This window comes from Neodiprion pinetum, chromosome 2 (genome assembly GCF_021155775.2).
Source record: "Neodiprion pinetum isolate iyNeoPine1 chromosome 2, iyNeoPine1.2, whole genome shotgun sequence".
NCBI classification, from domain to species: Eukaryota; Metazoa; Arthropoda; class Insecta; order Hymenoptera; family Diprionidae; genus Neodiprion; species Neodiprion pinetum.
This window is the reverse complement of record NC_060233.1, coordinates 10,596,159-10,614,365: the sequence shown is the minus strand read 5'-3', so window position 1 is coordinate 10,614,365 and position 18,207 is coordinate 10,596,159. Positions and strand designations below refer to the sequence as shown.

General features: G+C 38.0%; 1 protein-coding gene across 1 annotated transcript; it reads left to right on the top strand.

The window, feature by feature from the left end:
• Positions 1-13,619: 13,619 nt before the first annotated feature.
• On the top strand, positions 13,620-15,126 carry LOC138190463 (uncharacterized). The gene is made up of 3 exons (XM_069133653.1): positions 13,620-13,893; positions 13,997-14,274; positions 14,360-15,126. The coding sequence occupies exons 1-3, from the start codon at positions 13,862-13,864 to the stop codon at positions 14,698-14,700; spliced, it is 651 nt and encodes a 216-aa protein (XP_068989754.1). The 5' UTR covers positions 13,620-13,861; the 3' UTR covers positions 14,701-15,126.
• The last annotated feature ends 3,081 nt before the right edge of the window (positions 15,127-18,207 follow it).

The window sequence follows — 18,207 nt, the reverse complement described above, 5'->3', positions numbered from 1 at the left end:
ATTATCCACAAATTTTGCCCTAATCATGGACAAATGGATGACAAATGTGAGCTACGATGATATGGAACTTGGGGATGATATGGAGTTTTCATCGGATTCTGACCTGTCTGAAATGTTTGGAGAAGCTGGATACAAAGGTAGAATTCCAAATGAATGTAATAAAAAGCGCCGCCTACTGTCAAGTAGTTCGGAATCTGATTCTGAAAACATTGAGGAATTACCAGACATCGATCCGCGGCAATTTCTTTGGAGCGCACAAAATTTGGCTGCAAAAGTTTTCGATTTTGATGAAAACCTACCAGGAATTAAAGCAAATATTGACGATAAATCGTCAATATTAGAAATCTTTCAGCTTTTCATTTCGGAAAATATGGTTGAACATATTGTAAGAGAAAGCAATGCTTATTATACCACGAAAACTATAAGCAGTAAGCACTCACGATTGTTGGCATGGAAAAATACAACAGTTACCGAAATGTATAGATTCTTTGCTCTGTCGATGTTAATGTCAAGAGTAAAAAAAGTATCAATAGAAGAATATTGGTCAACCGACGAGTTATTACGAACGGAAAGTTTTCCAAGAATAATGACAAAAGACAGGTATAAATCTCTATTACAAATGCTACATTTTCATGATAACAATGAAACAACAAATCAAGACGTGCTAATAAAAATTCGGAGCATCATCGACAAACTGCGAAATTCTTTTTCACGAGCATTTTACCCGTACAAGTATTTATGCATCGACGAAAGTTTGCTGCTTTTCAAAGGACGATGTTTCTTCAAGCAGTATATACCTTCGAAACGAAGCAGATTTGGCATCAAGTCGTTTGTTATTTGTGACTGTCATACTGGATATATTCAAGATTTTATTGTCTATTGTGGAGCGCGCACGGATATAACTAACAATAATTTAGCAGAAATTGGAAAATCAGGAAATATTGTCATGACGTTGATGGAACCGTATCTAAATAAGGGTCATGTTTTAGTTACCGATAACTGGTATTCAAGCCCGGCATTATTTTCTCTCTTACATCACAATAGGACACATGCATTTGGAACCGTGAAGAAAAATAGACGTGGAATGCCTAATATATCCAATAAATTATGCAAAGGCGAAGTTGCATTTAAATCTACGGATAAACTATTAGCACTAAAATGGATGGACAAAAGGGAAGTGCTAATGTTATCAAGTTATCATTCTGCTGAATTTATAGAAACAAAAAGAAATGATGTTAAAACGGGAAGACCAATTCTAAAACCAACTGTCGTAGTGGACTATAATCGCGTTATGGGAGCAGTCGATAAAACGGATATGATTTTGAATTCCATTAATACTATTCGTAAAACTCTAAAATGGTATAAGAAATTATTTTTCCACATGGTGGACCTTTCGATTTACAATACTTTCATACTTTACAAAATTACGTCCAAAAAGAATATAACATTTGCGAAATTTCATTTACGTCTCATTCGAGAAATTCTACTTAAATATTCAAATACAAATATATGTAACAATAAGTCTGGAGGCCAAACTGCGTCCAAAGATGATATGTTACGTTTGATTTCAACACATTTTCCATCCAAATATATCAATCCCACAGGAAAGCGGCGGAACGGTCGGCGGAAATGTGTGGTTTGCAGAAAACACAAAAAGCGTACCGAAACACAATTTGAATGTAAAGAATGTAAAGTTGGTTTATGTATTGAACCCTGCTTTAAATTGTACCACACAAAGGAACATTATTAAAAATTGTTTGTAAATTATATAAGATTATAAAGTTTAAATGGTATAAATAACCTTAGCCCATTAAATTGTTTTAAGTTATTAATATTATTGTTTGATCGGCGTGCCGGCCAGCCGCGTTAGAGAAATTCTCAGCACAATCAGCTCCACACACCGCGTTTGGAACGACTCGCGTATTTTGTCGGCGCGGTCAATCTGGCATCGGCTGCTTAGAGCGCAACTCTTACCAGAGCATTCCGCCGCGAAAGGGTTAAATCAATCTGGGGCAGTGGGAGTGGCCCCATAAAAATTCCTCGCACAATATGCGTGTCGAGACTTGTCCAATGGAAAATTGTAGTGGGGGTGGGTGGTACGTACGTCTATCGTGACCTTCACTCTGTTCTCATCGTATTCTCATTGTGAACTGTTCTCGCTTGTGAAATAACCTCGAAACGCGATGGATCTAGCAAAAGTTAACCACGTCAGCCGCCTGGAGAATCTGCCAACCAAGAAGATGTCGGAACTCGAAATTGGGGGAGTGTATGACGTCATCGGGTTACGACTGGTCAAAACATAATTCGGGGTACGTGTTCTGGCGACGATCGATGGAGAATACAACGTCTTCTTACCACCGAGAATCGTAAGAGTTCTACAAGAAGATTCCAGTCAGCTGACTGAAATGTGTAGCATGGCCAGGGAAAATCGTCTGCAAATGAAATACCTTGGTGGAGAATTCAACAAGTTTGAATTTTCATGCAGTTATGCGCCTTAAATGAACTATGCGATCCCCCACTACTTCCACAAAATTCATCCACGAGGGGATAAAAGCGGGTGTGCTGGAGATGGAATAGTCAGTCTTCCACATACCACCCGTCAGTATATAATCGAGCGCAACATTCCCACTCCTCAACATGGCGATGATCCTAGACGTGCAATGTTTTATCGGTCATAACATGAAGTTTGTACACAAGGAAGTCGCAGTCATGAATGTAAACGGGTCGGTTCTTTCGACCCTTACCTAGAAATCACTGGAACGTGAAATCGTTATTCAGTATACAGTCGACAGTCTAGCTGTGTGTTATGTTTTATTTTGCTTTCTGTGAGTTATATTGTGAAATTATTTTCGATTGAAATGGATACATCTCAAAATTGTTTTATTTGTGGAAAGTTGTTGTCCACATTGGAAACACAACAAATTAAACTCAAAGCAATTGAAAAATTATCTGTATACAGTAAAGTATTGAAAGATAATAAGCATACATTGTTAACAAATAAAACAGAATTAAATGTTCATAAAAAATGCCGGGACGGTTACACTTACTCTGCGAAAACAAATACAGGAGGACCTTCAACCTATCGCTCTTCTAAACGTGGTACTATCGAGTTTGACTTCAAAAAGTCTTGTTTATTTTGTGAAAACCCGTGGCAGAATAAAAAAAAGATGTTAAGTTTTTGGTAAAATCTGATGAATTAAAAGCAAAACTAATAGAAGGTGCCAAGCAGCGGAATGATGATTTTGGTGAAAAAATAAAAAATCGTGTCTCACAAGTCGAATCGCTAGTTGATCTCGGAGCTCGTTATCATAAAAATTGTTATGATAATTTCTGGTATAAACTACAAAGTAGCTCTACAGGTAGTAACGAAAAATTACAAGATTCTTTGAACTCGGTTTATAAAGTTATCGAAAATAGTATTGACTGTCACTTTACTCTTGCCCAATTACTACAGGTTATGGACTACAAGCCTACGGAAAAGACATTGTTAAACCACCTGCAAGATAGATATGGAGATAATATAGTTATTTACAGTTTACCTGGTACCAATGAGCAATAAAGATTTTCGTGAAGAGTTCGTGAGTTGAAATGAAATCTACATTGTTTCAATATAATTACAATAATATAAAAGAGGCATACAAGATGAATTAAATGTGATATTTTTAATTTTCTCAGATGAAGTCCTTAGTCAAGTTATTTGATAGGGATCTTATAGCCAGCAAAACCTTGAATAACATTTTGAAGAAATATCTGTCACGTAAATTGGCTATGCGACACACTGCGATAAAACGAATGCCAGGCAAATTCTTAACCCTTATGTTAGTAACCAACTTTACCGACGTCTTTTAGCAACCGGGTATCCGGGTACCCACAATTCTGAGTATTAAAAATTTTGTTTATTTTATTAAAAAATTTTTTTCCAAAATATTTTTTTCTTGAAATATTAATAGTAAGTGACAATGTAAACAAAAAAAAAAAAAATAATAACAACGTAGAGTTGTGAATGACATCTGAAACGTATTTGGGGCACTCCAGGTATAGTCCAGTCATTCGGTAGTTTTACCTGGTAAATAATTAGATGGTAATAATACTTTCCATGCCATAGGCGGTATCCATTGTGTAACACCTAAAACTGCTATCGCTCCTGATCAAATTATTCCACGGTTAAAGCAAATGCCATCTGCAAAAGTCGTTGGTAGTTTCGGTAACATTGCATTAAAAACATTTGTGAAAAAAAACGATACGGGCTTAAAAACCATTAAGATTCAAAACCTTGGTAGCATTCATGAGGCTTCGGAAGTAGTAAAGCCGTCGCTTTCAGATTTATTGTGGCTCTATGGAAAATGGGCTGACCTGCCTAACATACCTGGATGGAGCGGATTTATGGAACAAGTGACGGCGGAACTCCACTTCCAAAAATCATTTGTAGGATGCTTGCCCTTCATTAATGCTCTACCGAGTGATTACGACACAATTTTAACTGCTCTCTTATCTGCTTCTGAAAAATGTGAATCATTACATCAGCATACTTGTTTCGTTACATTTGACCAGCCCCTGTATTTCAAAGCGCGGGACATTATTTCCTCGTACGATGTGGACTCCAAATTAAGTAATACTGTCGTAAGACTCGGTGGATTTCATTTGTTAATGTCATTCTTGGGATCAATTGGATACATAATGACTGGAAGTGGATTAAAAGAGCTTTTTAACACTATTTACGCAACTAATTCAATTGAAAAAATTATGACAGGACATGCGTATTCACGTGCGATAAGAGCACATATATTGACATATCTTTCAATTGCCAAAATTGTTCTACAATCAATAGATATTACACCCGATCTCAATGCAGAATTAGAAAGAATTTTGTACAATTTCGACAGATCAGTGGTACTCGAGGCGGACCAAGAAGAATGCTGTCAAGAACTTGCAGAGAAATTTGAGAGTCAATTGGTTACATTTGAACAACGTGGCCGTACAGCAAAATTATGGGTCCAGTATTTCCGGATGGTTACACTTGTTAAACAATTCATTGAAGCGGAAAGAATGGGCAATTGGAATTTACATCTCGACACTATTCAGAAAATGATACCTTATTTTCATGCTAGTGGCCACTTCCTATATGCTAAATCTTGCCATTTATATTTGCAGGACATGTCGGATTTGAAGAAACGAATGTCAGCTGAAGAATATGAACTTTTTACAACCAAAGGATATTTTACAATTAGACGTTCTGACAAATTTTGGTGTGGCATATGGTCTGATATGACAATTGAGCAATCGCTGATGAGGACGATGAAATGCCTTGGTGTTCTTACTCATGGATGAGGAGTCAACGAAAGCGTGCTTTCTAAGTGGACTTTAGGAATGGTATTCTTGCACAATATTTGCGACGAAGTAGAAAACTTTTGCAATGTTAGCTTTTCTGGTTCCGAGCAGCACGTCGAAATGAGAAGTTCACGAGTAAGCCGCGACAATGACGATGTAAAAAAGCTAATGGATTGGTTGTCCAACCGTTCACCTTTTCCAGAAATAAAGGATATCATGTCAATAAGCACTGGAGTTGTTGGAGATGAAAACGTAAATTGTTACATGGCTCAAGAAATTGGTTGCAATGACAGAATAAAATCACTTGGTGTTATGACTGCAGGCATCCCAATAGAAGGTGAAATTGTTCCGATTAATCCATTATTAATTTTCCAACGAATGTGTATTGCAAAAGAATCTGAAGAGGAACTTAAAAACTTTCTTGCGTACGAACTTGCTCCATTTCCATTATCACTTTTCAATGGCGAAGGCATGCGTAAATGCGTAAAATCTTCGATGTATAAAGCATTTAAGCAACATTCTGGAGACGTAAATTTTGGTGATACAATGTATGTCATCGACGGAGGGCACTTATTACACCGAGTCATTTGGCATCGCGGTGAACCATTTTCATCTATTTGCAGTAATTACATCACGTACGTTCGATCAAAATATAAATCCAATGCCATAATCGTATTCGACGGATATCCTGAAGATGTAGCAACCCGAAATACGCAGAACGATCCCGACGATCAAGAATAGCTGCTTCAGTAGACATACTCTTCGACGAGACAATGATTCCAACTGTGTCACAAGATAAATTCCTGGGGAATGATGCGAACAAGAACCGCCTCATTAGAATGCTGAAAACAAAATTTGAAGCGGAAAATTTCATGGTCTCACAAGCCACGGAAGATGCGGATACACTAATCATCAATACCGCAATAAATGTTTCAGCAGCATTCGATACCGTAATAGTGGTCGGCGAAGATATAGATCTTCTGATTCTTTTCACAGCTCTATGTACGAGATCGAACGTGTACTTTCTCAAACCAGGAAAAGGAAAAATTTCCCAACAAATATATTCCACTGAAAGTATCATAGATAACACAGCTGCAGATCATATTTTATTTTTGCATGCCTTCAGTGGCTGTGATACCACATGTGCACTCTTTAATCAAGGAAACATGAAATTCATTAATGTACTCCGAAAAAATCCTGATTTAAACGAGGTTATTGAAGTATTTAAAAATCCGAACGTTGATCCAGAGATCATTGCTAAAGCAGGAGAACGTTTTCTCCTTCGATTATACGGTTACAGTGACGTGAAAAATAAAAAAAACCATGTCTTTAAACGAATATAGATATGTATGCTTCACAAAATCAGCATATAAAAGTAAATTTAATATTGCATCATTGCCACCAACAGAAGCAGCAGCACGACAACATTCATTCCGAGCCTATCACCAGGTTCAGCAGTGGTACGGGAATGAAAAAAATGCAGAAGAATGGGGATGGAATAGAAACAAAAATGGACTAATTCCTGTTACGATGCTCCAACCCCCCGCTCCAGAATCGTTATTGAAACTTATTTCCTGCAAGTGTAAAAAAGGATGTCAGAAAGCCTGTGGATGCAGAAAAGCTGGATTAAAATGCTCCGTTATATGCGCAAATTGTAGTGGTAATTGTAATAATTCGCCAGTTCCATCATATAATTATGATGAAGAGGAAGAAACGGCGACTATTTTTGAAAAAGCTTTCGATGAAATCGAAAATGAAGAGACGTGTGATGAATCTGATAGTCACAGCGCAGATGATACGGACGAAATTTCGGTCCTAGATGCTTCGATCGATGCTCAAGACGAAGTCATAACACCTGGTCCATCAGGAACAGCAAAGTGGAGGAGATTGCGCTAAATTTCGAATAAAATTTATCACAAGTGGATTAGGCCTACAGGGGAAACCACAATAAAAAACGCGCCGCTTACTCTACCTCCAGGTGGTGTGGAAATGAGTTTTTTTTAAAAACATCTATTGAAATGTAATTTGTGGCGCTCGTACGCCAAAAACTATTGATTTTATAAAAAAAATTATTGATACATAAATTGTAGGGAATTTTTTCTAGTTTAATTTTGTACATAAATATTTTTTTCGTAAAATGCGTCGGAAAGGAGATATTCCCCAAAAACCGTTTTTAGGCGCCATTTTTTCAAAATGGCGGTGCGAGCGGCGGGGGTACGAGGTGGCAAAGTTGAAATTCGAAAAGAGCATACCGAAATCTATAAATTCACCAGTTTTCAAAACTCCCGGAAAACTTTCCAGGTAACCCCCTCTTTTTTCACCAAATGACTGGACTAAAAGTCACCAATATTCGACGAGTTCAAACGAGGTTTGGACAGCGTATCGTCACAGATCTGAACGACGAATTCAGCATATTCTTACCGGCACGGATTGTGCGAATGCTCAACGAGGACGAGACTCAGTACCAGAAATTGATGCAGACGATGGAGGAGGAGCGGCTGCTCTTGCAATATCTGGGCGGCCAGTATGGGCAAATCGAGTTCAAAGATGCGTCGGCTCTCGCCTAACTTGTACACCGTACCAGGACAACGTGTACAGCGTCTCCTTCTTACACCACTGTTCCAATTATATATGTATAGAAGAATCAATTACAATAATTAACATTTCAGAAAATTGAACAATTGATCGATGTAAAATTTTTTTTCAAAAAAATGTTTTATTGAATAAAATAGTAATGTTATTTTTAAGTATATTAAGTGAAAGTAATATGATTTCGTGTTATGTTACGTTGGAAACTAAATGTGCAATGTAGATATATTTGATACACACTGTGATGAAAAATAAATAAATTTCATAAAATTATCGAAAATTCTTGCATATTTTTCACACGTTATTGAGATTATGATCTATAACCAGTGAAAAGATGTGATTCTGTTAGGCATTTAAGGCCACTTTTTTCCTAATCCTGTGCCACTTTTCTCCTGATTTCATGCCACTATTGCAACTAATTTGAGGTCCACCAGGTAGTGGAAGCCCTGATATTAGAAATGAATTTGAGACAAACAATTCTCGGAATCGTCCGACGAAAACAATACTCGGAATCGTCCGACGGTGAGCGGCCTGCGGACAACGGATTGCGGTGCGACGTTGAATTCTGGAAGGTTCTGACGTACAATCGATGACGCATCATTTCGGTAGCTTCTAGAAGTTTCTCAAGGATTCTGTGTGCCTGGTGGGAGGAATACGGATATAAAAGGTTGAAATTCAGGTCCGAAAGACAGTCTTACACCTTCAGCGCTCATGAAGAGAACTCCAAGTAAAGCAGAACTAAAACAGCGAATCGATCTGTTCTTAAAAAATATTCACGACTTGAAAACCATTGTGAATCAGAAGTCAGAACTAAACAAAGTGGACAAAAAAGTTCGCAAATCTAAATTTATCAAAAAAACACGTAACTGTTGAACATTAAAAAAAATGGATTTCACAAAACTGAACAAAGTGGCAAGCATGACCGAATTCCTACTGAAAAAGAAATTGACCGAGCTAGAAATTTTCAAAATCTACAAAGTCACCAATATTCGACGAGTTCAAACGAGGTTTGGACAGCGTATCGTCACAGATCTGAACGACGAATTCAGCATATTCTTACCGGCACGGATTGTGCGAATGCTCAACGAGGACGAGACTCAGTACCAGAAATTGATGCAGACGATGGAGGAGGAGCGGCTGCTCTTGCAATATCTGGGCGGCCAGTATGGGCAAATCGAGTTCAAAGATGCGTCGGCTCTCGCCTAACTTGTACACCGTACCAGGACAACGTGTACAGCGTCTCCTTCTTACACCACTGTTCCAATTATATATGTATAGAAGAATCAATTACAATAATTAACATTTGAGAAAATTGAACAATTGATCGATGTAAAATTTTTTTTCAAAAAAATGTTTTATTGAATAAACAAAAAAATGAAATTTTTTATTGAATAAACAAAAAATGCGTATACATTTTTTTTGTTCTCTTCAACCTTTTAGTCCACTAATGATCTGAAACAGAGAAAAGCAGCGATTGCGATTTCGATCCCGTGCGTTCTCCATCGTTTTGACGATATATGAGTATGTTTCAGCGGCCATGACTTTAACGGTGATATTGCAGAACTTTGATGAACTTTTGACTTGTACGTATCGTGTCAGACTGATGAGACTGCATCGGATGCGTTGAGTTAATATATGCAGATAGATCGTAAGAATTTGGGGGAGTGATAGTAAAAGCAAACTATTGACGTGAAAGTTTACGGATTGTCATCAACATTCCTCCCCGGCCTATCTGATTGTGGCGAACATTCCCAGCCTATCTAATTGCGACATCGCCATCCGGTCAATTAACACAAAAGAGTGTATTCGAAGTACGTGGAAAATATTATTTTTCGCCTGGGGAAAACTATTAGCGTGAAAGTTTACGAATCGCCATCAACATTTCCGACCTATATAGTTGTGGCGAACATCCCCAGCTTTACTTAATATTAGTACCCACAAAAGAGACCGGGTCAGCGTAGAGCGATCATTCTAGAGCAAGCTTCGCAACTCTATCTTTGTCAAGTGTGTGTGTGATCGAAAGAAGAAGAAACATGGATTCCGAAAAGTGTTTGAAATTAATACAAATTATGGAAACGGCGTTCAAGATCTTATCTGAAAAATCGTCACCGGCAGAAATTGCAAAATGGATTCGATTCGGAACCCAAAATACCAGGCTTTTGAATAAAATCTTACGCAACAACGCCTCAACGATCGGGGAGAAGACAAGAATTTTGACTACAATTGGAATTCTGAAATCGTTGACTGAATCGTTTTGGGGAAAATAGAACAATTTATCAGAAGCATCTTCCGTATAGTATAGCTTACTATCTGCATTGTGCGTTTGACGATTCGCTTTCAAAATTCAAAATTAATCGCGGAGAAACTTGCATCCAATGGTTTGTGAACGAGTTAAAGGAATTGGCACTTTCGTTGGAGGGATATTACAAGACTGTTGTACCGATGGAACCACTAAATTTCAATCAGATCAACGAATTTGATTTATCGACGGTCTGTCATATTTGTGAAAAACCGTTTACGCCCACAGACGTGAAACATCGGGATCACTGTCATTTCACGGGAAAGTACCGTGGTGCTGCTCACCGCAGCTGTAATCTAAATTACCAAAATTCGCACACCATCCCAGTGATATTCCACAATCTTTCGGGTTACGATTCGCATTTTCTGATCAAAGCCCTGGGTACGTCATTCGAAGGTACTGTGAAACTATTACCTGGCAACAAAGAAAAGTACATTTCCTTCACTAAATTCGTTAAGGGAACGGATGTAACGTTCCGTTTCATAGATTCGTACCGTTTCATGCCTAGCAGCCTCGATAAATTATCATCGTATCTGGACGATTGCCGAAAAACAATAACACGTAAATTCTGCAGTAGCTTGAACAAATTTCGGTTATTGACTGGGAAAGGTGTCTTCCCGTACGAATACATAGACAGTTGGGAGAAGCTCGAGGAGAAACATTTACCAGCCAAAGAACAGTTTTATTCAAAATTGAACGACCGGAATATATCAGACGACGATTACGCACACGCGTGCGACGTATGGCAAACTTTTAACGTCCAAACTTTGGGAGAGTATTCGGACTTGTATTTACAGACAGACGTGTTTTTACTGGCTGACGTTTTTCAAAATTTTCGACAGAATTGTTGGACGACGCGACGTGGATAGTGCTTTTGCCAGCCGAATCAGAACGGGGGTTGTCACAAATCTCCGTCATAAAAATTTGGACGCCTTTCTGAACGATGTGCAGCGCGTCGTCACCGAGAAGTTGGAGCTGATACTGCGCGAGGAGGGAAATGTGAAGGTTAACCTCGTATTATCGTGCAAATTCGAAAATGTCAAGCACGAAGAGATCTCCACCGAAGTTAAGAGTTTCAACACCTCCAACGTGGCGATTCTTCTCCCATCGAGCGATATAAATGGTTGGTTTACACGTGCACGGGGTGATCTGCTATCAATGGTGGAAGATTTCGAGCAACGTGATTCCGGCTGGAGTATGATTGAGACCCTCAACATCGCTGTAAATATCAATCGCTACCAGCTTCTCGTCGCGGGGGGTGTATATACGCCGGTTCTAATCCAAAGACGGCGGCGCTCCCCCCTAGCCCCCCCCCCCCCCCCCCCCTCCAATCCGTGGCGCTCCACCCTAGCCACCGCCCCCCCCAAATTCGCGGCGCTCCCCCCTAGCCCCCCCCGCCGTTGATCATTTTCGCGGTTACGGCACTGAAATCAATCTGGGGCAATGGGAGTGGGCCCATAAAAATTCCTCGCACAATATGCGTGTCGAGACTTGTCCAATGGAAAATTGTAGTGGGGGTGGGTGGTACGTACGTCTATCGTGATCGTCACTCTGTTCTCATCGTATTCTCATGGTGAACTGTTCTCGCTTGTGAAATAGCCTCGAACCGCGATGGATCTAGCAAAAGTTAACCACGTCAGCCGCCTGGAGAATCTGCCAACCAAGAAGATGTCGGAACTCGAAATTGGGGGAGTGTATGACGTCATCGGGTTACGACTGGTCAAAACATAATTCGGGGTACGTGTTATGGCGACGATCGATGGAGAATACAACGTCTTCTTACCACCGAGAATCGTAAGAGTTCTACAAGAAGATTCCAGTCAGCTGACTGAAATGTGTAGCATGGCCAGGGAAAATCGTCTGCAAATGAAATACCTTGGTGGAGAATTCAACAAGTTTGAATTTTCATGCAGTTATGCGCCTTAAATGAACTATGCGATCCCCCTCTACTTCCACAAAATTCATCCACGAGGGGATAAAAGCGGGTGTGCTGGAGATGGAATAGTCAGTCTTCCACATACCATCCGTCAGTATATAATCGAGCGCAACATTCCCACTCCTCAACATGGCGATGATCCTAGACGTGCAATGTTTTATCGGTCATAACATGAAGTTTGTACCCAAGGAAGTCGCAGTCATGAATGTAAACGGGTCGGTTCTTTCGACCCTTACCTAGAAATCACTGGAACGTGAGATCGTTATTCAGTATACAGTCGACAGTCCAGCTGTGTGTTATGTTTTACTTTGCTTTCTGTGAGTTACATTGTGAAATTATTTTCGATTTAAATGGATACATCTCAAAATTGTTTTATTTGTGGAAAGTTGTTGTCCACATCGGAAACACAACAAATTAAACTTAAAGCAATTGAAAAATTATCTGAATACAGTACAGTATTGAAAGATAATAAGCATACATTGTTAACAAATAAAACAGAATTAAATGTTCATAAAAAATGCCGGGACGGTTACACTTACTCTGCGAAAACAAATACAGGAGGACCTTCAACCTATCGCTCTTCTAAACGTGGTACTATCGAGTTTGACTTCAAAAAGTCTTGTTTATTTTGTGAAAACCCGTGGCAGAATAAAAAAAAAGATGTTAAGTTTTTGGTAAAATCTGATGAATTAAAAGCAAAACTAATAGAAGGTGCCAAGCAGCGGAATGATGATTTTGGTGAAAAAATAAAAAATCGTGTCTCACAAGTCGAATCGCTAGTTGATCTCGGAGCTCGTTATCATCAAAATTGTTATGATAATTTCTGGTATAAACTACAAAGTAGCTCTACAGGTAGTAACGAAAAATTACAAGATTCTTTGAACTCGGTTTATAAAGTTATCGAAAATAGTATTGACTGTCAGTTTACCCTTGCCCAATTACTACAGGTTATGGACTACAAGCCTACGGAAAAGACATTGTTAAACCACCTGCAAGATAGATATGGAGATAATATAGTTATTTACAGTTTACCTGGTACCAATGAGCAATAAAGATTTTCGTGAAGAGTTTGTGAGTTGAAATGAAATCTACATTGTTTCAATATAATTACAATAATATAAAAGACTCATACAAGATGAATTTAATGTGATATTTTTAATTTTCTCAGATGAAGTCCTTAGTCAAGTTATTTGATAGGGATCTTATAGCCAGCAAAACCTTGAATAACATTTTGAAGAAATATCTGTCACGTAAATTGGCTATGCGACACACTGCGATAAAACGAATGCCAGGCAAATTCTTAACCCTTATGTTAGTAACCAACTTTACCGACGTCTTTTAGCAACCGGGTACCCGGGTACCCACAATTCTGAGTATTAAAAATTTTGTTTATTTTATTAAAAAATTTTTTTCCAAAATATTTTTTTCTTGAAATATTAATAGTAAGTGACAATGTAAACAAAAAAAAAAATAATAACAACGTAGAGTTGTGAATGACATCTGAAACGTATTTGGGGCACTCCAGGTAGTCGGCCGGTTTTTATTGTTCGGAGCCGAGCAGATGCCGTTGGAGAGAGAGAAAAACTCAAGGTTATTTCTTCGTTTTCTATCGCGCACTAGATTCGAGCATTTTTTAGTACGTAACAGATTTTTGGTGAGATCAGACGTGTTTTATTTATGGTGTTCTCTTCACAGTGAAAAATAAAGTTATGGAACAACTATCGAGAGCTGAATATGCTAGGTAAATAAACGTTACATATATTTAACATTTGTAAATATTTTAATTACAATTTTGTGTAATAAAATTATTTACGACTTATATCATATAATATTTAATTTATTAGATTAAGTGCAACCAAAAGAAATGAATATTTGAAAAAACTACTTGGAGAACATGACAGTGATTCGAGCGGGGTTTCTGACAGTGATGACGAAGACTGGATTCCAGCAAATATAGCTAGACGTCAAATTTTAAATCAAAAAGCTAATTCAGGGCATGACGAATCAGAAGATTCTGAAGATACAGGAGAAATCGCTGAAGGGAATTCAGCAGTAGAAGAAGAGGTTGAGAATAGCGAGAGTGAGGATGACGACAATGAAGTAGAAACTGCTGAGCCTGAAGGTAATAAAATATTCGTTTTTAACAATGATTGGAATACTAATTTTTTTTCTTAAATAATTAATTTATGTTGTTATTATTATTTTAGGACGAGCTCAAGAACCATCTGGAAGTTTTATTGCGAAAGATAAGACAGTGTGGAACAAAACTCCACCAACTCAGCATCAGACCGCAGCTCATAATGTTGTACGCCAGCGGAGTGGGCCTCATCGCAGTACGGAAACGTTGTCAATTAGTGAGACTTTCAAAAAAATGTTTACTCACGAAATGGTTGATATAATCGTCCGTCACACTAACAAGAAAGCTGAAACCATTTTCCAAGAATATAACGCTGACCATCCAAACTCACAGCATCAATGGAAGCCCGTTACAATACCCGAAATTTATTCGTTCTTCGGTATCTTGATTTTTGCTGGCGCAAATAATTAAAATACAGACCATACTTTTGACATGTGGCACTCCAATTCTTATCCACTGTATCGCGCGACGATGGGATTGGCGAGATTCCATAATATTCTGCGTTTTTTGAGATTCGATGACAGTAATACTCGAAGTGAACGTAAAAAAAAAAGACAAGGCAGCTCCAATTCGTGATGTGTGGACAATGTTGAATTCCAATTTAGCTCAGATGTACAAACCAACCGCAAACTTGACGATTGATGAACAACTATATCCATACCGTGGCCGTACTGGGTTTACTCAATATATACCATCGAAACCAGCTAAATATGGTATAAAGATCTGGTGGATTTGTGATGCAGAGAACGCATATCCTTTGAAAGGGATTATGTACACTGGTAAAACAGATAACACTCGAGAAAAGAATCAGGGTGAAAGAGTAGTGAAAGAATTGGCGGCTCCGTACCGAGGTAGTTAGTGGTAGAAATATCTGCATGGATAACTTCTTTACTACTCTGCCAGTTGCTAAACATTTGTTATCGTGGAATATGACTGTTGTTGGCACGGTAAAAAAAAATAAACCTTACATCCCTAGTGTTATGGGAGCAAATAAGAAACGGGAGCAGTATTCGACTGTTTTTGGATTTCACGAAAAGGTTACCATGTGTTCTTACGTTCCTAAAAAAAATAAAGCTGTCATTCTGATGTCTACAATGCATTCAGATGCATCAGTTGGTGATGACGCTAAAAAAAAAACCAGAAATAATAAATTTTTATAATAAATATAAAGCTGGCGTCGACACAATGGACCAAATGTTGCGCAGATACACCAGCCAACGACGATCTTCGAGATGGCCAATGGCAATATTTTTCAACATGCTAGACATTTCTTCACTTGCGGCATATATAATTTATTATGAAAATAATAAAATGATTGCCAAAAAAACGACAGAACGTCGTCAATTTATGCGTAAGCTAAGTGAAGAACTAGCATTGCCGATGATTGAACATCGTACCGCAAACCCACAAATAATGCGCCATTTCTCAACAAAGATTGCCATTCAAAGTATTTTAGGCCATGCACTGACAGAAACAGTCGTGGTAAATCCTGGTCCAGAGACTCCAAAAGATAAAACCGGAAGGAAAATGGTTACAGGATCTTGCCATGTCTGCAATGCTTTGCCAATAAGAAGACGGCGAAAGACACGTAAGGCTTGTGCCAATTGTCACCAACCTGTATGTGACGAGCACTCAGTTAATCGTGTACAATGCCTTCAATGTCATTAATTATAAAAAAAATGTAATATTTTTTAATAAAATTTAGTTGCATGCATTTATAGAAATTAAATTCAATTTATTTCCTATGCTTTCCACTGTGGGTACCCGGGTACCCGGTTGCTAATGGGGCGATGGCTGGAGTTTAAGCTTATTTAAAAAAAAAAAATAAAAAATAAATCATTTAAATGAACTCACAACTAGCTTTCTTTTAAGTTAAAAAACGACGATTTGAGAGCTTAAAATGAAATATTGAACTTTCTTTAAGCTATTCACACAGATACACCGTGGTGGGTACCCGGGTACCCGGTTACTAACATAAGGGTTAAATTAAAATTATAAATAATGGAGCTAGAATTCCGGGAGTACGGAGTTATTCATCGGAAATTTCCTCCTCTTTTAGGATCTTTTTTTTAAATTTCGCTATCACTTATAATTTTTGAGTTATAGCCAAAAAACGAAAGGGCGTTTTTTTTTTTTTTTTAGTTTTTTGTAATAACAATCGTAATTTTGATCGGCAGAAAAAATCCAAAAAACTCCTTTTTCGGGTTGTGATTCCGGATCGAAAGAGCTATCGCTCATATTTTTACGAGACCTGTAACTAATTTTCGCAGAGAACTCACTTCTCGACTAGACTACTTCCTGAGAACAAACTTGCTAATTTAGAATTGATATGCAAGTGGGGATGCGATGGCACTTCTGGTCAAAGTACTTACAAACAAAAGTTTATCGATGTAGACGGCAATAAACGGATGCCAACATTTTCTTTATTTCACTTGTTCCCTTGCAAATCTTTGATAAAGTCAATCCACACGTGATTATTTGGAAAAATCCACGTCCTTCATCGCCAAGATTTTGTCGGCCAATTAAAATTGAATTCTTTCACGAAACTAGGGCAGAAGTTGCTTGTATCGAAGCGCAAGAGAGAAACCTCGTGCCCTTTCAAACTGTAATTGGCGGCAAAAAAATTAACGTCAATTTCAAACTTGTGTTGACGATGATAGATGGCAAAGTTCGTGATTCTATCGCAAATACATTATCAAGTATGCGTTGTTACCTTTGTGGTGCTACGTCCAAAGAATATAATGATATCGATAAGATGTTGCAAAGACCGATTAATGAAGATCACTTGAAATTCGGAATATCGTCGCTGCATGCTTGGATACGGTTTTTTGAATGTTGCTGACATGTCGCTTACAAATTAGAAATAAAAAAGTGGCAAGGGCGCAAAGAGGATAAAGAAAATGTTGATAGAAGAAAAAAAAATATACAAGAAGGTTTTCGTGAAAGATTAGGGCTTCTTGTTGATCAACCAAAACCAGGCTATGGAAGTTCTAATGACGGAAATACAGCTAGGAGTTTTTTCGAAAATTCTGAGATTTCCGCTTCGATAACGGGAATTGATGAAGAATTGATAAAGCGATTCCATGTTGTATTGCAGGTAATTTCTTGTGGTTTCGAAATCAATGTACCCAAATTTCGCAAATACACTGAAGATACTGCACGAAAATTTGTCGAACTGTATTCGTGGTACTTCATGCCAACAACAGTACACAAAATTCTTATTCACGGTTACGGAATCGTGGAATCTTCGTTACTTTCTATCGGACAAATGTCTCAAGAAGCTCAGGAATCATGTAACAAGTATATTAAAAGATTCCGAGAAGATTTTGCACGAAAATGTAACCGCATCAAAACCATGGAAGACATTTTTTGCAAACTTTTAGTAACGTCAGATCCAATAATATCTATTTTGCGAAAACTTCCTCCGAAGAAACTAAGATCGTTATCTTCATACGCGGTTGAACTATTGATTCCACCTTCAGTTCCAGAATCAAGTTAAATTTTTTCAAATTACACGAGCGATAAATCGGACGATGATGACAGTTCGCAGGACAGCGATTAATTGTAAGAAGTGCTCAAATTACATGGATTGAAAATAAAATAATCAAAGAAATATATTATAAATATTCATTGTAATAATGATTAATTACTGTATTCCAATCCTCTTCTTCCCAAATCTTCAAATGTCAACTGTCATTACATTTTCTATTTCATTTATTCACAACCATAATTTCTAAAGTTCCCGAGTACAGACTTTTATCCGAATTGAATACGCTTTTCATGAAATTTTCCGCCATTTTGTTTTTCGACATTTTGACTTCGAATTCGTAATCAGCGACCCCGAAAACCCCCGAGTACAGACTTTTATCCGAATTGAATACGCTTTTGACTTTTGGCCAGCTTTTCGGGGTTTGGGAC

Bases quoted from the DNA above. Each gene is read 5' to 3' on its own strand.
- LOC138190463 (XM_069133653.1), top strand. From the start codon at position 13,862: ATGGAACAACTATCGAGAGCTGAATATGCTAG. The intron at 13,894-13,996 runs GTAAATAAACGT...TTAATTTATTAG, and splicing joins TCGAGAGCTGAATATGCTAG to ATTAAGTGCAACCAAAAGAA. The intron at 14,275-14,359 runs GTAATAAAATAT...TTATTATTTTAG, and splicing joins AGAAACTGCTGAGCCTGAAG to GACGAGCTCAAGAACCATCT.